The sequence below is a fragment of the Dunckerocampus dactyliophorus genome, chromosome 2 (assembly GCF_027744805.1).
Source record: "Dunckerocampus dactyliophorus isolate RoL2022-P2 chromosome 2, RoL_Ddac_1.1, whole genome shotgun sequence".
Classification (NCBI taxonomy): domain Eukaryota; kingdom Metazoa; phylum Chordata; class Actinopteri; order Syngnathiformes; family Syngnathidae; genus Dunckerocampus; species Dunckerocampus dactyliophorus.
In genome coordinates this window covers 1,935,690-1,957,483 of record NC_072820.1, presented here as the reverse complement: position 1 = coordinate 1,957,483, position 21,794 = coordinate 1,935,690, and the positions used below count along the sequence as shown (strand labels likewise).

Below are 21,794 nucleotides of genomic sequence, written 5' to 3'. Positions count from 1 at the left end.
CGTCGCATGCTCGTGCCGGCAGCATCCGCAGCGAGCGGGTGGGCGGGGCCCGGATAAGCCCTCCCGACTCCAAACAACAGACATAGTGATGAAGTGGAACGCGCGCAGATTATCTCCTCACCCTTCACAAGGCCCGCCCTGACCCCGCAGCAGCGACACGTGTGTGGCGAACGCACGCCAACGCCACACACTGAAGAACCCAACGTACAGTCGGCCTAGACATGCTAACTCTACCGCTATAGATGACAAAGCTCACGGGTGTCATGTCTTGCTACCTCAATGCAGAGTCGAATCGAGAGTCGAATCAATCAGTCGATCGTCCATCTGCTCCACTGGCATCTGCAATAAACACGCACGCACGCGCCCATGAGGGGATTAGACAAGCTTCTGGGTCGTAGCGGGCACACACACACACACGCACACACACACACACACACGCACACACACACACACTTTATGCAAAGCTTCATTACCACCTAAATGACACACTTGTTACGGGAACTCTTTGCTACTGAAATGACGTCATTTCTCCTCATAATTTTATTACTTCATTCCAGTGGCGCTCACTTATTTTCTGTCTGGTTTATTCCCTTTTTTCTCAGTATAATACTTCATAATAATAGTATAATAACTTCTTTCTATTTTTTACTTGGGTTCCATCATGTTTTGGCGTCATACTTATGAGCATTATAACTTTTTCCCCAGCCATAATTTCCCCCGAAATTGCAGCTTTTTGTTGCAAGCGTTCCTCATAATATTTGGACTTTATAAAATGGATTTGTTGAAATGTTAATATCTTGCGTAGAAGTGCGACTTCTTTTCTGGTTAGAAAACAGACTTTTTCTGGTAATATTTTCATTTTATTCTCATAAAATTCCAGCTTATTTTTTCTATTTCTGCTGGTGTTTTTTCCCAACTTTTATCTTTCTTCTTGTACATTTTCTTCTCGTAATGATTACTTCAATCCCATCATTTTGTAACTTTTCCCACAACCGAATTTTCCACAGTTGTTTTTGTTTGAATCTGACAATATTGCAGCTTTAGCAAAAGACTTATTTCACGTATTTTTTCTTTAATCTTTCACCGCTTTGCCACTAAAATGGCATTATTCTGATGTTATTGTTGTGCAATGGCGACTTCATACTTTACTTTCCTGCTGTTTGTTGTTTTTACATTTTTAATTACATTGCAAATGTCTTCTTGTCTTAATACGTAATAATGATATCACTTGGCCTGCAGCCGAATTGAGCAAAAATGGCAACTTTGTTCAGCTTAGTTTGGTGGTCTTTTCTCGTAAAATCAAGAGTTTATTCTTTCTTTCCTCTTACAATACGATTTTCCATTTTTGCTCTTTTTTGTTTTTTGAATTTTCCAACGTTTAACTGTTGTTCTTGCAAATTTTCTTCTCGTAACTCTGACTTTATTCTCATCACGTTATGATTATATTCCCATAATACGCCTGCTTTTCTCCCAACCAACTTGATTTTGTTTTTTGTTTCTCATAATCTTAAAGTTGTTAAAAAATTCCATTTTTTCTTTAATATTTCAAGTCTGTGCTCCTAAAATGACATTATTTTCCCTCATAATATTGCCAGTTTATTCTCGTAATATTGCAACTTTCTTCATTACAATACCACTTTTGTCTCTTCATATTTTGACTTTGATCTCGTAAAATTATCGGATTTTTTCCCCAATTTTTCCATTCCACTATTTTTACCTTCTCGGAATATTTTGACTTCATTTCCATAATATTTTGACTTTTTCTGCAACCAAAAATGTCAACCTTATTTGGTTTGTTGCTCATAATACTGCAAATTTAAGAAATAAACATATGTTTTTTAAATATTTCGACGTTATGCTACTAAGATGACGTTTATTGACAGTTATTGTCGTAATATTATGACTTTTTTTGTTAATTACAACTTTTTTCTCTGAATATTTTGACATTGTATCTTGTAAAATGACTGCCCATTTTTACTATTTAAATTGTATAATTTGTTAAATGATGTTCTTAGACTGTGCGGCGGGCCAATAAAAAAGCCGATGGCCCCCCGCGCCCCTGCTTTATGCTAATGCTAAATGGAATAAAGCCTTTAAATGTAGAAGCACATTCAATCACCAGGCTGTGTGAGCCACGAGGGACCACAGCAGAGCTAAACATTCCAGCTTGGCTCAGTCACATCACGCACACACACACAGACACACACACACACACACACGCACACACACACACACACACACACACACAGAGAAGCAACCCTGCCTGGGTGGATCTCTTTTATGGTTAACTTTGGGAGGAGCACGAGCCGTTTATGACCTTTTCTCACCATCGGGCGCCGCCTTCTCCCCCCCCGCCCACGTAGAAGTGGCGAACATGTTTTATTTCATCCTGTTCGACTAACCAGTACCAGCGCTGTTTGCTGCATCAACGTTTGCTCGCAAACCTCACGACAAAAGCGACACGTCGCAGTTTTCTGGGAAGACTTTGGAGGAGATTTGTGAGGCCGCTGGCGTTCTTACTCAAGCGGGCCTTTAAGGACGTTGCCGTGTGCGCTGGGAATAGGAAAGGCACACAAAACCTACGTGAAATCGTAAAAAAGCTGCAAAAATAGTAACGTTATACCAGGAACAAACCTTAATGATGTCAACGTCGGCCCACGTGGGGGCCCCAATGGACGAGGGTCCGTTTTTTTCCAGACAAAGACGTCCGTTTTAACGCCTGAACAATGGAGCGGGGCGCACGGCGGGCGCACGGCAGCCTCCTGGCGGCGGCGAGCGAGGGCACAATGGAGCTTTGACCCGAGCTGCATGCTAGCGTAGCGATGCGCCGGACGCCCCTGGCAGAACAATGCTCTTCTTCTGTCGTGTTGGAGGCTGGTTAGCCTGCTGCTAACGCCAGGTGTCGCTGCTTCAAACACATTCACAGGCTCACCGTCCAATCAGCTGCACGGTGACAATCCAGCATTTACTGTTTTTGCTCCAAAAAATGTTTTTTCTTTAAGCAGTTGACTCTTAAGTTGGTAACAATTTATAAACAGGTGATGATACGGGCAGTGTGATTGTGCACTGTGGCTGGCGGTCCTTGAACGCACCTTTGTAACTGTGAGACGCGAAAGTGACATTTTTATACAGCAATGTATTTCAGAATAATATTAATTGATAAAGAATGCTGTTTTCTATTAGTCCAAAAAATATGCACATTCAAGCACATTTTGTGCATTTTTTGCAGAAATTAAGTATTTTTATGAAGTAAAATACAACTATAAGGCCTTCAGAAGACCCATGCAAAGACGTGATGATATGTAAGAATCTACAGTAACGTTACATTGATGAGACTATTAATAGACACAGGAAGTAAAAAATGTACAGCAAGGAGCTCTGCCAATGCTAACATGTGAGAGTCTATATTATGTCGTATTTTCTCTCATTATGTCTTCTATATTGGGTAATAGGAATGTAATGATCTAGATGGCTCTGATAATGTTAAAAACTGAATTGAGAAGGTCGTAAACAGGTTTTCTATGCCTAATATGTCATATTTTCTCTTATTATGTCTACTATATTGGGTAATAGGAGTGTAAAGGTGACTATAGGGGTGTTATTTCATGTCTAGAGGGCTCTAATAATGTTAAAAAGTGAATTTTAGAAGATTAAACGGCTTTTCTGTGCCTTATTTTCTTTTAGTATGTGTACTATATTGGGTAATAGGAGTGTAAAGGTGACTATGGAGGTGTTATTTCATGTCTAGAGGGCTCTAATCATGTTAAAAAGAGTATTTAGAAGGTCATAAACAGGTTCTTTATGAAAATATTCCATTGATAAATAAGGAAGTCGTCCCTGGTGGATATTCACTGGAACAAATCAACTGCGATAAACGAGGGATTACTGCCGAACATTTAAAGCTGTGCCTCTGAATTCATGTGGCTGACAGTCAAGTTTTATTGCAAATGTTGAGCCAAAATCAGAGGAGAACATGAATGTCTAGCTTGCAGGAGGGTTTGAGGGGGGAGGCGTGAGCTGTTGGTGGTCCAGGAACGGAACCCCCCTGCGAACAGCGGGAATCCACTTCTAGGCCAACATTTGGCACGAGTCAACAGCACTTGAAATGACACGGCTCACTATTTGGCAAGGCATGAGAGCTGCTCGTCTGGCTGGAGGGGCGGACTTGACACGCGCCCGTGAAGACCTGGGGGAAGCGGAGGGCAGCAGACGGTCGGCGGTGCTGAAGAAAGACGCCATTCTTCTTCTGCGCCGTCTTAGCGGGGAGCCCATGCTCCGATGCTGCTCTTTGAGGAGGGAAGAGTGAGGGGAGGAGGGACGGAGGATGCAGAGAGACTTCCTAGAAGTTTGTACGCTTGATGGAGGATCCCAGATGATGCGGCGTCGCATCACAGCGCCCCACCCCCCTGCAGTTCCTGACTTTCCTAACGTTTATGCTGTTGAGAAAGTGAATGTTGGTGTGAGCCTTGCAGCGTTGTCTGATGATATCTGGTGATATTGGCATCCAAATGCCATATGGGTTGATATCGGTATCGGTAATGAAGTGCTGGACAGCATCTGGTATCAGCATGACAGCCAATATGGAGCATCTGTAAATGTTTGTCCCTAAAAGCGTCCCGTGTTTGCCCGGCAGGTTTGAGAAGGGGAGGATCTACAGCTACATCGGCGAGGTGGTGGTGTCGGTCAACCCGTACCGCGCCATGAACATCTACGGCCGCGACGTCATCGAGCAGTACAAAGGCCGCGAGCTGTACGAGAGGCCGCCGCACCTCTTCGCCGTCGCTGACGCCGCCTACAAAGCCATGAAGAGGAGGAACAAAGACACCTGTATTGTCATCTCAGGTAACAGACTTCACGGTGCAAAGGGGACTTGAAAAAAACAAACAAAAGTGGAGAAGCGCCACCCCGTGGTGAGAGATGCAAGTACGCCACACTTTGGGGTTAAAATAAAGTCAAATGATAGACTCCAAGTCTAGGAAATCGCATTATAAAGATACTTGAATGTCTGGAAAATAGGGTGAGTCATCTGCTTGATTGTAAAATCTTTGTCTATTTTTCCGAGTGCAGTTCCAGTAAAGAGTGCAAATGTGTAGAAATATTGTGTGTCTGGCTGACTTGGCCGTGTTTTGTGTGTTTGTGTTGCAGGGGAAAGCGGCGCAGGGAAGACGGAAGCCAGCAAGTACATCATGCAGTACATCGCCGCCATCACCAACCCCAATCAGCGAGCTGAGGTCGAGCGGTGAGCGTCTTTCCACACACACACACACACACACACACAGTACGTGAGACTTGGGTGGCAATCCAAAGTAACCGTGGGTCCTGCAGGGTGAAGAACATGCTGCTCAAGTCTAACTGTGTCCTGGAGGCCTTCGGGAACGCCAAGACCAACCGCAACGACAACTCCAGCCGCTTCGGCAAGTACATGGACATCAACTTTGACTTCAAGGGCGACCCCATTGGAGGACACATCAACAACTACCTGCTGGAGAAGGTACGCTTCCTGTCGCAGACCCCGCGAGCTTCTTAGTAACTTTCATGGCTCGTCGCATTGAAGCATTTTCCACGTTTCCATGAAAAATGACAGGATGCAACCTTGGCACCTTTTGTAAAGAAGTTGTATTTATTTCAAGAATGAGCTGCATGTCGGTATGAACTCATTCAGTCCCAGCCTTTTTTCAGTACCACCATTTTAGACGGTCTTGACTGATCTTTCAAGGCACACGAACGTTGAACGTTGTGTTCTCCGGCTAAATAAACATGGAAGCTACCAAAAGAAACGTCACACTCTCATCTTTCATCACAACAAGTTTGTTTCTACCTTTTTCCGTTCTTTAGTAATCAGCAAGGTAAGAACGCAGGTAAGTTTTAGGAAAATATCAGTTCCAGACTAAAACAGGGAGTAACTGTGTGTACAATTCAATCATGAATTTCACTTTGACACCATTTTTTTGGCTTTGACACCTCAAATGTGTAAACAACTGCAGTAGACCACAACACAAACTACACCAAAAAGGGTTGTTTGACATCAAAATACCAATTTATTTGCAAATATATCACCATGAACTATTTACAATTTTCACCGTGTGTGTGTGTGTGTGTGTGTGTGTGTGTGTGTGTGTGTGTGTGTGTGTGTACACAATGGCATAACCTTGTGCACGCTACACTCCTCGTGCTCTTCCACCTGCTCCTTATCAAATGCACTTCTGCCACCCTGTGGCCGTTTTTGTGGCTTACAACTGCAGTGACGGTGACTTCTTTTACTTTGCAGATGCGTGGTCACCTCTTTGCCTCTCGTGCAAAAAAACCCGTAGAAGATATATAAATAAGTCTTTGATAGCAAATGAGTTATTTTTTAAATTTCATTTTTTGCTAGGGTTTTTTTTTTTTTTTTAGATTTTCTGAGTATTTGTACTTTGTTGTTGAATAATGGTTCTTCTCGTCGTATTGTGACTTTACTTCCACTTTATTCCCAGAACATTAGAACTTTTCCCCCAACCAAATTTTCCAAAAATGACAACTTATTTTTGTTACGTTTGTTTCTCATCATTACGACTTAAAATAAGAAAAAAGAAAGTGTTTTTACTTAAATGATTTCATCTCAATGCTCTTAATATTAAGAGGTTTTTTCTCGCAAAATTGTGACTTTTTTAACTGAATATTTAGACTTTAGTCTCATAAAATTGCAGCTTTTTTTTGTCCATTTCTGCTGTCCCCCCCCCAACGATTTCAACTTTGTTCTTGGAAATGTTCTTCTCATAGTTATGACTTTATTCCCATAATATTTTGCCTTTATTCTGGTAATATTCCTAACTTTCTGCGCAGCCTAATTTTCCAAACATTTACGGCTTCATTTGTTGCTGTGTTTGTTCTCCATAATTTTACAATTTACAAAAAAAAAAAAAAAAAAGACGTCTTTAACATTTCAACATTGTGCCGCTAAAATTGCGTAATTTTAGGAGTTTACGTGTTCATGTTTCACATCAGCGTTGGGAGAAAAAATATTTCAGATTTGGACGTTAGTCTTGTAAAATTAGTTGGGTTTTTTTTCCATTTTTGCTTTATTTTTTTTTCCTCAGCGATTTCAACTTTCTTCTTGAAAATGTTCTTGTCAATTTCGACGTCATTCACATAATAGTTGGAAACGTGACGTCTTTCCTAAATATTTCAACTTATGCTACTAAACAGACATCATTTTCCCATTACATCACCGGTTTAATCTCATAAAATTGCAACTTTTTCTCTCATTAGAAGTCTCTTAATATTTTGACTTTATTCTTGTAAAATTAAAGCTGCTTTTTTTTTTTTTTTTTTTTTTAAATCATTTGACTTTATTCTAGTAGAATTTATAACTTTTTGCACAACCTGCTTTTCTGAAAATGACAACTTTGTATTTCATAATTTTACTTTGAATATTTCAACTTTGTGCTACTAAAATTCCGTAATTTTTCTCGTAATATTGTTTGTTTGCTTTTCTTCTTCAACTTTAATTTAACCGTTTTTTTTGTTTTTTTTAATTATCCAACTATTTCAACTTTTCTTCTTGTAAATGTTTTTCCCGCATGACTTTAATTTTCTGACTTTCTGACTTCATTTTGGCTTTATTCCTCTACCAGCATAACATTTTCCACAATGTCATTTTCCAAAAATTAACAACTTAATTTGTTGTTTTTTTGTTTTTCATAACATTACAACTTGTAAAAAATCAGATCTTTCTTTAATATTTCAGCTTTATGCTACTAAATTGACATTCTTTTGTGACATTATATAATAATATACGTATAATATTACGTATAATAATAATACTATACGAGTTAAATTGCAGCCTTTTTTCACATCAGAGTACAACTTTTTTTCTCTGAACATTTTGACTTTATTCTTGTGTAACTTTTTCTGCAACCTAATTTTCCAAAAATGACAACTTACAACTATTCATTGTTTTGTTTCTTTTTCATTTCCCCCCCAGTCAAGAGTCATCTTCCAGCAGGAAGGAGAGCGAAGCTTTCACTCATTCTATCAGGTAAATCAAACCCATTTGCAAACACTGTCTCTGTGATGATACAATATTGCCCATAACAAATGAGCCCGTTTACAACCTTCTAAATACGCTTTTTAACATTATTACAGCCTTCTCGACATGAAATAACACCCCTATAGTCACCTTTACACTCCTATTATCCAATATAGTAGACATAAGAAAAATGAAGACACATAAGACATGAAAAACATGTTTACAACCTTCTAAATACACTTTTTAACATTATTAGAGCCCTGTAGACATGAAATAACACCCCTATAGTCATATTTACACTCTTATTACCCAGTATAGTAAACATAATGAGAGAAAATCACACACCGAAAACCTGTTTACAACCTTCTAAATATGCTTTTTAACATTATTCGAGCCCTCTAGACATGAAATAACACCCCTATAGTCACTTTTACACTCCTATCACCCAATGTGGTAGACATATTAAGAGAAAATAAGACATATAAGACTTAAAACCTGTTTACAACTTTTGAAATACAGTTTTTAACATCAGAGCTCTCTAGACATGAAATAACACCCCTATAGTCAACTTTAGACTCGTATTACCCAATATGGTAGACATAACAAGAGAAAATAATCATCATCATCATCATGGTCGTGTGTGTTGCTGGTGCTAGGGGACAGGAAGTGATGTCGGGGGTTCAGAGTTGAGTTTTAGCCTGGCGTGGTGTAACAGCTGCAACATTAGCCCGTGTTGGGGATCATCCACCATCATTCACTCATTCAAACCTGCAATAAAAGCCTGTTGTTCCAGTGAGGAAGCCTGGCAGCATTTCAGTAACATGACTGCCGCCTAGTGACCAGTGTAGAATACTACATCTCGTCACATTTGACTTCATGTAGCCATTGTTACGTGTGAAAATGTGTATGTTTTGTGTCCACAAGCTGCTGAAGGGAGCTCCTGATGCTTTGCTGCGTTCTCTGCACATCCAAAAGGACCCAAGGAGCTACAACTACATCAAAGTGGGAGGCCAGATAAAGGTCATTGCCAGAACAGTGAAATCCATTCTTGACTGCACGCCTTCTAACATCAACCACTGATGCCAATCTCTGCTTTACGTCTGCAGTCGAGCATCAACGACGGCGCCGACTTCAAAGACGTGGCCGACGCCATGAAAGTGATCGGCTTCACGGGGGACGAGGTTCAGACGGTGTACAAGATCCTGGCCAGCATCCTGCACCTGGTACCGTCACCTTTCTCCGTCCCCCGCATGTGTGGAGGATGTGTGCTAACTTCTCTCTCAGGGGAACTTGACGTTCGATGTGGATGGCGACGTGACCTTGATCGAGAACACCAAGCTGGTGTCGGTGATCGGGGACCTGCTGTGCACCAAGAAGGACAACGTGGAGAAGGCCCTGCTCTTCCGCACGGTGTCCACGGGCCGCGACGTCATCGAGAAGCAGCACACGGCGCAAGAGGCCGGCTACGGACGAGACGCGCTCGCTAAGGTGACACCCGACACGATTATCGCATCGTCTACCGGGGGGGTGTCCAAACTTTTTCCAGCGAGGGCCACGTAGTGAAAAATGCAAGGATGCAACTTTGCCACTTTGATCTTTTGTAAAGCAGCACAAGTACACTGGTGTGAAAAAGTGTTTGCCCCCTTCCTCATTTCTTATTGTTTTGCATGTTTGTCACACTTCAATGTTTCAGATCATCAAACTAATGTAAATATTAGTCAATGACAACACAACTCAACACAAAATGCACTTTTTAAATGAAACGTTTTATTATTAAGGGAGAAAAAGAATCCAAACCTAGGAGATGAATTGAGATCCATCAGTGTGGAAAAGGTATTAAAGTCATTTCTAAAGCTTTGGGACTCCAGCAAGCCACAGTGAGAGCCATTATCCACAAATGGCCAAAACATGGAACAGTGGTGAATCTTCCCAGGAGTGACCGGCCCACCAAAATGACTCATCCGAGAGGTCACAAAAGACCCCACAACAACATCCAAAGAACTGCAGGTCTCACTTGCCTCAGTTAAGGTCAGTGTTCATGACTCCACCATAAGAAAGACACTGGACAAAAACGGCCTGCATGGCAGAGTTCCAAGACCAAAACCACTGCTGAACAAAAACATTAAGACTCGTCTCAATTTTACTCGAAAACATCTTGATGATCCCCAAGACCTTTGGGAAAATACTCCAAAGTTGAACTTTTTGGAAGGTGTGTGTCCCATTACATCTGGCATTTCAGAAAAAGATCATCATAGCAACAGTAAAATATGGTGGTGGTAGTGTGATGGTCTTCAGGACCTGGAAGACTTGCTGTGATAAATGGAAGCATGAATTGTGCTGAAGGAGAATGTTGGTGACCTCAAGCTGAAAGCAACTTGGGTTGTGCAGCAGGACAATGATCCAAAACACACCAGCAAGTCCACCTCTGAATGGATGAACACTTTGGAGTGGTCTAGTCCAAGTCCTGACCTGAATCCTATTGAGATGCTGTGGCATGACCTTAAAAAGGAAAAGCCTCCAATGTGGCTGAATGACAACAATTCTGCTAAACTCCTCCCCAGCGCTGGAAGAGACTCATTGCAAGTTATCACAAACACTTGATTGCAGTTGTTGCTGCTAAGGGGGGGCCAACCAGTTATTAGCTTTAGGGGGCAATCACTTTTCACACAGGGACATGTAGCTTTGGATAATAAAAAGTTTCATTTAAAAAGTGCATTTTGTGTTGAGTTGTGTTGTCACTGACTAATATTTACATTAGTTTGATGATCTGAAACATTTAAGTGTGACAAACCAGCAGATTAATAAGAAATCAGGAAGGGGCAAACACCTTTTCACACCACTGTAGGTATGCCTTTTATAGGGAAAAAAGGCCATTATTAGTATGAACTTGGCTCTTTTTTTCTAATTTGTTCCCCATTTTTGCTGTCGGTTATTTTCAAAATATTTCAACTTTCTTCTACTAATCTTGTAAGTATTCCTCTCGTAATGTTGCCACATTATTCCTGTACGATTTGAACCTTTCCCTCATGTCTCATATTATGACTTGTGACAAAAAACAACATTTTCTGTAATATTTCAACTTGACGGTAATACGCTGAATACATTTTTCTCCGAATATTACCAGTTTATTCTCATAAAATTGAAAACCTTTTTTTCTTGTTAGAATGCGACTTTTTTCACGTGATATTTTGACTGTTGACAGCTGTTTTCGTTTCCATTTCTGTTGTGTATTTCCTGTATATTTTTTTTAATTTCCTAACTATTTCATCTTTCTTCCATGACTTTATTCCCATAGTATTTTATGACTTTTTTCTTTTAATAATTTGACGTTATTGTCTTAAAATTAATTGTTTTTTCTATTTCTACTGTTTTTAAAAATTTTCCAGCTATTTCAACTTTCGTCTTGTAAATTCTCTTCTCATAATGTTCTAACTTTATCCTCAACCTAATTTTCAAAAAAATTCCAACTTATTTCATGTTGTTTGTTTTTCAGATTATTACGAGTAAAAAGACAAATATTTTTAAAAATGCAATTTCAGCTTTATAGTGCTAAAATGAATGAAGGTTTAACATTTCCAAGTTTATTATTGTAAAATTGCAACTTTTCTTTTTGTTAGAATATGACTTTCCCCCCCAAATATTTTCACTTTATTCTCGTCAAATTACACCTGTTTTTTTCCATTTCTGATGTCTTTTTTTTGTTGTTTTTTCATTTCCCAACTATTTCAGCTTATTTTCATAACTTAACATAACTTTTCTGCAACCTCATTTTCCAAAAATTACAACTTTAGTTGTTGTTTTGTTTGTTTTTCATAAGATTATGATGTAAAAATAATACATATTTTCTTTAATATTTCAACTTTATGCCACTAAAATGATTTTTCCTCATCATATTATGACGTTATTCTGATAAAAAGGTTTCTCATAATAAAACAATATTTTAACTTCATATTAGTAAAATGAATTCATTTTTCTCAGAATATTCTGAATTTATTTTTGTAAAATTGTGACATTTTTTTCCTCATCAGAGTACAACTTTTTCCTCTTAATTCTCGTGAAATTTGTTGTTCTGCAGTGTATTTTGAAATTTATTTTCCAACTATTTCAACTTTCTTCTTGTACATTTTCTTCTGGTAATATTTGGATTCTATTCCCATCATATTCAAACTTTGTCCCCAACCTAATTTTCCAAAAATTCCAACTTTGTTTGTCATAATACTACGACTACAAGAAAAACATTTATTTATTTATTTGTAGCATTTCAGCAGCGGGTTTATTCTCATAACATTGCGACTTTTTTCTCCTCATAATGTGACTTTTGTTCTTACAGCTGTGTTTTCTATTTCTTTTTTTTATTTCCCAAGTCTATGACTTTATTCCCATAATGTTTTGACGTTATTTTTCCGCAATCGAATTTTCCTAAAACTGCAACTTCTTATTTGTTTTGTTTGTTTTTCATAATATTATCAGTGAACATTTCAACTTTATGCTCGTAAAATGATTATTTTTCCCCATAATATTACAACATTATTCTCATAAAATTATGACTTTATGGAGTTGAATTACACATTTTTTTGTCTTAATATTTTGAGTTTATTCTTGTAAAATTACTGCTGATTTTTCCAGGTTTTTTTAAAAGAGTTTTTGTGTTAATTTTCGAATGGGCCGCAGGCCAATTAAAAAAAAACAAAAAAACAAAACAAATCCGGCCTCATGTGACACGTTTGCGGTCCTCAGGCCATGTACGAGCGCCTCTTCTGCTGGATCGTGGGGCGCATCAACGACATCATCGAGGTGAAAAACTACGACGCCAGGGTCCACGGGAAGAACACGGTCATCGGGGTCCTGGACATCTACGGGTTTGAGATCTTCCAGAACAACAGGTGGGAGAGCTTTTAATGTGGTACACCTGCACTAGCCTGAAGCGCTTTACCTTTAGCATGGATGGAATGAAACCCTACCTGTTTAGTAAAGGTCGGAATGGACACTTCATGCGCGCCGTGATGACCGGGCGCAGCACGGTGTCTACCAACGGCCCTATTTTAACTCCAGAAGTTAATCATGTGTGCGTATTTAGTTATTCGGCGGCTGCCGCAGCAGCTACGATCTCCAAGCTGGGTGTCATTTGTGTCCTCATGAAACCACACTGCTGTCTAGAATACCATCCAGGTATCAAATCATTGTACTGTGGTTGCACATTACTTACAGACACATACTATTCCGTAACAACAACAACAACAAAAAAACGGCCGGTTTGCTCCGTATTATAGTGATGTGCGATATCACTGATTTCCATTTTCATCCGATATGGGGTACAAATTATGGCTGGTATCAACGATACCGGTACAATACTGGTACTTTGTGCAAATTCACCTAACGTGATCGTAATGTAAAACAGTTGTGTATTTCATATTATAGCAGAAAGAATACTAGACATTTCATTTATTTATTAATTAAATGAAGTAATCATTGAAATAAAGTAATAGTTAATGTTAGTAATTAATTGAATGTATTTTTTATTATACATTTATTTTATTTTATTTGTTAGCAATTTCCCTTATTTATTTGACACCCTGAAGTGTATGCAGGCGGTTGGGTCATTTAGCATACTGTATATGGGAAGTATGGATATTTCAGTATGCGACCGTATCATTCCGTTCGTGTGCCTCCCCGCGTCACAAGCTCAACTCGGTGTGGCCAAAAGCCCGACCCTCAGACACCACGTGCATATTTAGTTTATATGCCAGCCAAACTATGACAAGAAGTGTCAACGTGTACAGCGGAAAAAGTGCTACATACGTTGTTTGTTGCAGCTTTGAGCAGTTCTGCATCAACTACTGCAACGAGAAGCTGCAGCAGCTCTTCATCCAGCTGGTGCTGAAGCAGGAGCAGGAGGAGTATCAGCGAGAAGGCATTCCATGGAAACACGTGCGTGCCGCGTCCTCCTCGTCTTCTTGACCGTTGATAATGGGCACGCGTGATGCGCTACGTCGCTCCTTTTCGGCAGATCGACTACTTCAACAACCAGATCATCGTGGATCTGGTGGAGCAGCAGCACAAAGGCATCTTCTCCGTGCTGGACGAAGCCTGCATGAACGTGGGCAAAGTCACGGACCAGCTGTTCCTGCAGGGACTCAACGGCCAGCTGGCCAAGCACGCCCACTACACCAGCCGCAAGGTAGGGGGCGCTTGTCTTCTGTGCGGACACAAGGGGGCAGCAGCTCACCGGGAGAGGAAGGGAGCGCTCCCTGGGTGACGTCACTGCCAGCCAATGGGAGGGTGGCGATGCAGTGCGGATAAATAAGTGGTTGGGAAACACCTGCCGGGAAGGTCATGTGCTGCCCAGATGTTTGTACAGCCGAGTCGAGCTGGTGGCCTCTTGTGTCATTTACACCCCAAGACATGTTGGCACACTTGAAGCTCACGCAGCAAAAACAACAAAAACACCTCCCCGACATCCTGTCATGTAGGCGGGTGCTGCGACACGCTGTACCTGTCATGCAGCGTGTTCTCGTTAGTTGCCCTCCTCTCACCTCCTTGCCAGCTCCACGTGTCTGTGTGTCATCGCACTTCCCCCCCCCTTTTTTTTTTTTTTTACCCACGCCTCGCTGCTTCTCTAGGCACACGTGTTGTTGCGTTTCTCCCCCAATTTCTGAGCAACATTTGCAATAAAATGCCCGTCGCTGCGCGTGTATTAGACCCGGCTGCCTTCTCTTTACCCGCGTCAGCTCACTAGCTCACTAGCTCCGCCCTGACCAAGAGCCGTAAAGGTGGGGGTGTTGATTGTATCAAAGATGATTTTTTTATATGTATATACTAGAATATGACAACATATACAATCTTTTTTATTCATGTATATTAGAATATATATTACTTAATATATCAATAATATGTCGATATGTATCATGTTTTTTTCTTGAGTCTTTTTATCAAATTCCAAAACCCCCTAAAGATATCACAGTGGTATATTGTAAAAAGATCTAATACACGATGAGATGAGATATATTATTAGTCATTAAACTAATTCATTTCGGCATCTGTAACACAAAAAGCTAAGATGCGAATGTTTTGTTTCGCAGTGGATTGCGTTTAACGCCGCCTCGTCTTGTAATACCGCTTTGTTCCTCAAGAGGCAGCATCACGAGCGTTGCCGCCCATGTCACTGTACCTCGCCTCTCGCCCAAAGACAGCCGGGATAGGCTCTGGCATACCCCCACGACCCTCGTGAAGGACAAGCGGCGTAGAAAACGGATGGATGGATGGATGGATGGATGGATGGATGGATGGATGGACATTTTTGGTGTCACGTCCTCTTTATGCGATGTCATTGAAGTGTCCTTTTGCATCCCCACTCATTTCCTATTCTTCTGACCATGTTCACACACACACACACACACACACCGACATCACACCATCGCGCCAACACGTAGCAGGTGCCAACAGGAACGCTGCCAAAGTGTGTGTGTGTGTGTGTGTGTGTGTGTGTGTGTGTGTGTGTGGTGTGAAGACCCTGAAGGCAACAAGATGAACTCCCAGTTTGTCTGGTGCTAACGGCTAATGCTAATATTTCTCCTCGGTCGGGACTGTGACGCGTGTTCGAGGTGTTCTTTTTGCCCGAATGACTCATTAGAAATACGCGCACGGTGGCACCTTTCATTCATTTGTCTGCTCGTCCCGCTCCCTCGCCAACTGGCCTACATCCAGCCGTCACACCTCCGCGTCCACTCTCTCTCTCGCGGCGCTGTCTCTTCCCATCACGCCACCATCCATCTCTCGTGCTCTCCCTCGCCATCTCTCGTGCCTCCGCGTTTGGGACTTTGTGCTTTTCTCCTCATGCGAGCTGACTCTGGCCGCTTTCTGCTCGGCTGAAGCCGCGAGCGCTTTACCACTCGGGTGAACGCTGCTTCTTGCTAGCTAGCGACGAGCAAAGTTGGACCAAAGTCCTCTGGACTGAAATATTTGTTCTAATGAATGATGATGTAAGATAATGGATGAACAGATGGAACGGGAGTCACGGCGTGGCCTTCAGCCTGGTGGTCAGGCTGGCAGGCTAGAGAAGGCGCACCCGGAGAGTGCAGACCTCCGCTAAGCGCCGTAATTCCCCCCGTATTGTGATTTACGCCAGTCCTACATTTATTTTATCTACATATTTTGATTCCTTGACCATGAAAACATAGCATGGAAGGGTTTGAATGACTTAAAGAATGCTAACAATGCTAATGTTAGCATGTTAACATGATAGCGCTAAGCGTCTGCTTAAGTTTATATTCATGAAATTGGCAAAAAATGTTAATATGCTCATGTTAGCATGCTCGCTAACATTAGCATACGATCCTTTGCATACTGGCATTTGCTAATGCTAGTATGCTAACACCTAGCATAACAGTGTCATAAAATTACAGTTTCATTTCTGCTGTTTCTACTATTTCAACTTTCTTCTTGCAAATCTTTCTCCTGTAATTCTGACGTTATTCCCACAATATTTTGACTTTATACTCGTAACATTGTAACTTTTTCCCAGCCTAATTTTCCAAAAACGGTAACTATTTAGTTTTGTTCATTTCTCCTAGTATTATGACTTTCTAAAAAAAATAATTTAATATCATTATATTATATGATAATATCAATTCAATTCTATGCTACTGAAATGACAGTATCTTTCCTCATCATATTACGAGTTTATTCATGTAATAATTGCAACTATTTTTTGCAATAATAAAGAATAGGATTTTTTTCTCAATATTTTGACTTTATTCTCATAAAATTACACTGTGTCATTTCTGCTGTTTCCTTTTTGAACTTTTTTCTTGGAAATTTTTCTCTCGTAATTCTGACTTTATTCCCGTAATATTTTGACTTTATACTCGTAACATTATAACGTTTTCCCACCCTAATTTTCTGAAAATTACAACTTTACTTTTTCCTCATCTTAGAACTTTACATTTAAAAAGAAATTTAAAATTTAAACTCTGTGCTACTAAAATTGCATGATTTTTCCTTGTAATATTATGAGTTCATTAAAAAGAAAATACAGCTTTTTTTTTCTCGTTAGAATACGACTTTTTTCTCGTAATATTTTGACTTTATTCTCGTAACCTTTTTCCAACCTACCGTAATTTTCCAAAAATTACTTAATTTTGTCTTGTTTGTTTTTCCTCATCTTACGACAAAATATTTGTTGTAATTCTTTAATATTTCAACTCTGTGCTACCAAAATGACGTAATTTTTCCTCATAATATTACAAGTTTATTTGTGTAAAATTGCGTAAAAGACGACTTTTTTGTCAATGTTTGGACTTCATCCTTGTGAAATGGCATTGTTTCAACGTTTATTTCTCGTAATTCTGACTTTACTCCTGTGATATTTGGACTTTATTCTCGTAACGTTACAAGTCTTTCGCAACCTAATTTTCCAAAAATGACAACTTTATTTTGTCTTGTTTTTCCTCATATTCCGAATAAGTGACATTATTTTTACTCGTAATGTTACGAGTTTCTTCTCGTAAAATTACAGGTTTTTCTTGTTAGAGTGCAACTTTTTCCCTTAATATTTTGACTTTATTTCCATAATATTTTGACTTTATACTCCTAACATTATAACGTTTTCCCAACCAAATTTTCCAAAAATGACAACTGTCTTTAGTTTTGTTTGTTAATCCTGTTATTATTATTATTATTATTATTATTATGATTATTATTATTATTATTATTATTATGAATACTTTAAAACACATCCTTAATATTCCAACTCTTTGCTACTAATATGACTTTATTTCTTTATTTCAAGCTATTTCAACTTTCTTGTTTCTGCCTATTTTCAGAGACACTTGGACCAAAAAATCTGCAAATTTGTGAGGCGCCGAATGCTGACTCGATAACGAAATAGTGTTAATATGTAATAATAATAAAATGCGATAATAGTGTTAACAGTGCCGTAATATGTAATAATAATAAAATGTAATAATAGTGTTGTCTCTGTACAGCTCTCTCCCACCGACAAGAGTTTGGAGTTTGACAGAGACTTTCGCATTCGACACTACGCTGGAGATGTGGTGTGAGTATTCCCATTCATCTCTGACACACACACACACACACACACACACACGCACACACACACACACACACACACACACACACACACGCACCCACGCACGCACGCAGGCAGGCAGAGAGAGAGAGGTGTTTAAATGACATCATCATTGCTTGATGACAGTCCCTAAAGCCGTTGGACAGCATTCAAATGAATAAATCACACACGCTAAGCCCTCCTTAAAGTGCTCGCCTTCAGCCCATTTGTGAGGGTTAAGTGCCCCCTCCCGCGCCTCCCCGGGGGACGCGGCCAGGCTTGATTGATCCCCGAGCTTCCCGGCGCCTCGGATCGCTCAGCTGTGCGCGACTTAATGGGATTAGGTAGCAGAAGTGGTGACAAGTTTTACCTTGGCTGCCCCCCCAGCTACTCGGTGGTGGGCTTCATCGACAAGAACAAAGACACTCTGTTCCAGGACTTCAAGAGGCTGCTGTACAACAGGTGACCAAACACGCCAACAGCATGTCTCCCATCATGCTGTGCTGCGTGGCCGCCGTAGTAACGTGTCCCCCGCCATGTGTCCCCCAGTTCCAACGCGGTCCTGAAGGCCATGTGGCCCGAGGGCAAGCTGAGCATCACGGAGGTCACCAAGCGCCCGCTCACCGCCGCCACGCTCTTCAAAAACTCCATGGTCTCGCTGGTGGAGAACCTGGCCTGCAAGGTGAGGACCCTGCGGGGGTCACGACGACCCGGACGAACGTTTTTTGTTTTTTTTACGATGACGCTCTCCCCCGCAGGAGCCCTACTACGTTCGCTGCATCAAGCCCAACGACGTCAAGTCGCCGCTGCTCTTTGAGCGCGAGCGCTGTCGCCACCAGGTGGAGTACCTGGGCCTGCTGGAGAACGTGCGGGTGCGCCGCGCCGGCTTCGCCTACAGACAGACTTACCCTCGCTTCCTGCAGAGGTAAAGCGGCCCACCCTCCAGGTTTCATCACCTTCTACTATACCTTTGTGCAATATTTCCAGTCATGTTTGGAGTCGTTTTGATTATTTTACACAGAATTGCTACTGTCAGTATTTATTGGCAAGACGGGCGATTGCATTCATGTAATGGCCTGCCCTATTCTGCAGTTTTACTCAATTTCTCTGACTTTGTGGAATATTTCCAGTCTTATGTGGAGTTGGTATGATTATTTAGCACAGGATAGCTGCTGTCATTTATTATTTGCAAGACGGGCGATCGCGTACATGAAATGGCCCGTTCCATTCTTCAGTTTTACTGAAATTTTTATGACTTTGTGGAATATTTCCATCCTTGTTTGGAGTCATTCTGGTGACTCATTTTGCACAAGATTGCTGCCGCTATCGTTAATTAGTTGGAAGAGGGGCAATCACATTAATGGAATGACCCATTCTATTTCACTGTTTTACTGCAATTTCTATGAGTTTGTGGATTATTTCTTATTTGGAGTATTTTGCACAGCGGTGCTGCAGTCATTAATTGAAAGAGGAGCAATTGCATTTGTGAAATAGCCTGTCCTATTCTGCAGTTTCACTCCAATTTCAGTGACTTGGTGGAATACTTCCAGTCTTGTTTTGAGTCGTTCAGATTAGCACAGGGTTGCCGCTGTCATTAACTACTTGCAGTAGGGGTGATTGCATTCATGAAGTGACCTGTCCTATGTTGCTGTTTTACTGCAATTTTTATGACACTGCGGAATATATCCGGTCTTAATTGGAGTCGTGTGAATATTTATTTTGCACAGTGTTGCTGCTGTCATATTACTTTCATGAAACATTCATGAAATGACCTGTTCTATTTTTCTGTATTACTTATGATTTTGTGGAATAATTCTGGTCTTATTTGGAGTAGTTTTGATGATTTTCTCCAGGGTTGCTGCTGTCATTAATTACTTGCAGTAGGAGTGATTGCATGAAATGACCTGTTCTATGTTGCTGTTTTACTGCACTTTCTATCACTTTGTGGAATATTTCCAGTCTTATTTGGAGTTGCTGTGATTCTTTATTTTGCTCAGCTGCCGTTAATTACTGGCAAGCGGGGCAACTGCATTCATGACAGGACGTGTTCTATTTTTCTGTATTTTCTTATGATTTTGTGGAGTATTTTGGGTCTTATTTGGAGTAGTGAGGGTTATTATTATTAATTACTGGCAAGCGGTGCGATCGCATAAATGAAATGACCCGTCCTATTCCGCTGTTTTATCTGTGACTTTGTGGACTATTTCCAGTCTTGTTTGCAGTTGTTCTGATGACAAGCTTGCCGGCGTCATGAGTTACTTGCTGCTCTGTGACCAGACCACATTTGGAATCGTGTGCCGTGCTCGGCCACGATTCAGTGCGCTCACACTTTAGACATGAAGTGGGCCCAGCGTTGGGTCATCAGCTTTAAGCGTGACTCGGCTGTGGAATGTGGAGGAAAGTAAAGATCCGGGATGTTTTCAAGGCGCTTTCGCAGCTCGTTGACTTTCTTGCCAAAGCCAAGACGCCGCCATGGACTCCAAGCAGCGCTGATAAATCAGAAGCAGGAAGCAGAGCGGGCTCAGTAGCTCAGACATTGCAACTGTGACTTTGCCTTCTTAAATGAGCTTGACGCTTGACGGTTTACTGTTGGCGGACACACTGACCGCGTTATTTATTGGATTCATTTATTGAAGTAGCACGGCATTACTCAGCATTACGCAGCCTTCAGTTCAAACTGATGCTAAAACGAGAGATGCTCGATATGGGCTGTCTTACCGATATCCGATATCGTCCGACACTTCTTCCGCATGACAGCTTGGACTTTAGTTTTGCTCTTTCTTATTTTTCACGTCGTCTCCTGTTTTGCGCTCTTATTGTGTGTTTCTGCTTCCTGTCGGACGCCATGTGTGGCTGCTTTGTGGTCGTTGGTAAGCGTGCGCAGCGGTACCTGTTTGTCACTAGTAATCCTTATTTATCATTGGAATATTTTGTAGTTAGAGCATAGAAAACCTGTTTGACCTTCTAAATACATTTTTAACATTATTAGAGCCCTCTAGACATGAAATACCACTCCTATAGTCATCCTTACACTCCTATTACCCAATATAGTGGACATAACAGAAAATAAGACATAGAAAAGCTGTTTACGACCTTCTAAATGTAAGTATAAAGCCCTCTAGACATGAAATAACACCCCTGTGTAATAGTAGACATAATAAAAGAAAATAAGACATACAAGACATAGAAAACCTGGTTACAACCTTCTCAGTATGGTTTTTAACATTATTAGAACCCTCTAGACATGAAATAACACCACTTTACTTTACTTGTACTTCCTGTTCTGCGCAGTACTTCCTGTGATGGCTGCTGTCTGTCAATGTAACATTAGTGACACCTAGTGACCATTGTAGAATACTACACATCATCAAGTGTTTTTGAATGGTATCGCAGGTACAAGATGATCTCAGAGTTCACCTGGCCAAACCACGACCTGCCCTCGGACAAGGACGCCGTCAAGAAGCTCCTGCAGGGCTGCGGCTTCGACCACGACGTGGCCTACGGCAAGACCAAAGTCTTCGTACGCACGCCACGCACGCTCTTCAGCCTGGAGGAGCAGCGCGCCGAAATGGTGCAGAGGATCGTCCTCTTCCTCCAGAAGGTGAGACGCGCTACATCAAGCAACACACCAACACGATACTGCCACTCTGGTTTCAATCATCATCTTGTTTTACGTTGCCTTTGGTCTTTGGGTTGTTGTTGTCGTCCCTCTGGGTCACG

General features: G+C 41.0%; 2 protein-coding genes across 5 annotated transcripts in view; one reads left to right on the top strand and one right to left on the bottom strand.

The window, feature by feature from the left end:
• The window catches only part of LOC129177399 (ankyrin repeat and SOCS box protein 3-like), a 35,673-nt gene extending 21,510 nt beyond the window's left edge, over positions 1-14,163 (bottom strand). Inside the window, exon 1 of one of the 2 annotated variants that reach the window (XM_054768501.1) lies at positions 13,808-14,163. The gene's annotated coding sequence lies outside the window, so the exon portion shown is untranslated. The remainder of the gene's footprint in view (positions 1-13,807) is intronic. The other variant, XM_054768502.1, reaches the window with a different exon arrangement.
• The window catches only part of myo1d (myosin 1D), a 70,179-nt gene that overhangs the window by 21,365 nt on the left and 27,020 nt on the right, over positions 1-21,794 (top strand). For all 3 annotated transcript variants that reach the window (XM_054768498.1, XM_054768500.1, XM_054768497.1), the window contains 15 exons: positions 4,634-4,842; positions 5,146-5,239; positions 5,326-5,491; positions 7,964-8,017; positions 8,933-9,028; positions 9,115-9,231; positions 9,293-9,496; positions 12,746-12,891; positions 13,822-13,936; positions 14,016-14,186; positions 17,992-18,062; positions 18,462-18,536; positions 18,624-18,756; positions 18,833-18,999; positions 21,468-21,675. In XM_054768498.1, the coding sequence (XP_054624473.1) occupies positions 4,634-4,842; positions 5,146-5,239; positions 5,326-5,491; positions 7,964-8,017; positions 8,933-9,028; positions 9,115-9,231; positions 9,293-9,496; positions 12,746-12,891; positions 13,822-13,936; positions 14,016-14,186; positions 17,992-18,062; positions 18,462-18,536; positions 18,624-18,756; positions 18,833-18,999; positions 21,468-21,675 (2,026 nt within the window). The remainder of the gene's footprint in view (positions 1-4,633; positions 4,843-5,145; positions 5,240-5,325; positions 5,492-7,963; positions 8,018-8,932; positions 9,029-9,114; positions 9,232-9,292; positions 9,497-12,745; positions 12,892-13,821; positions 13,937-14,015; positions 14,187-17,991; positions 18,063-18,461; positions 18,537-18,623; positions 18,757-18,832; positions 19,000-21,467; positions 21,676-21,794) is intronic.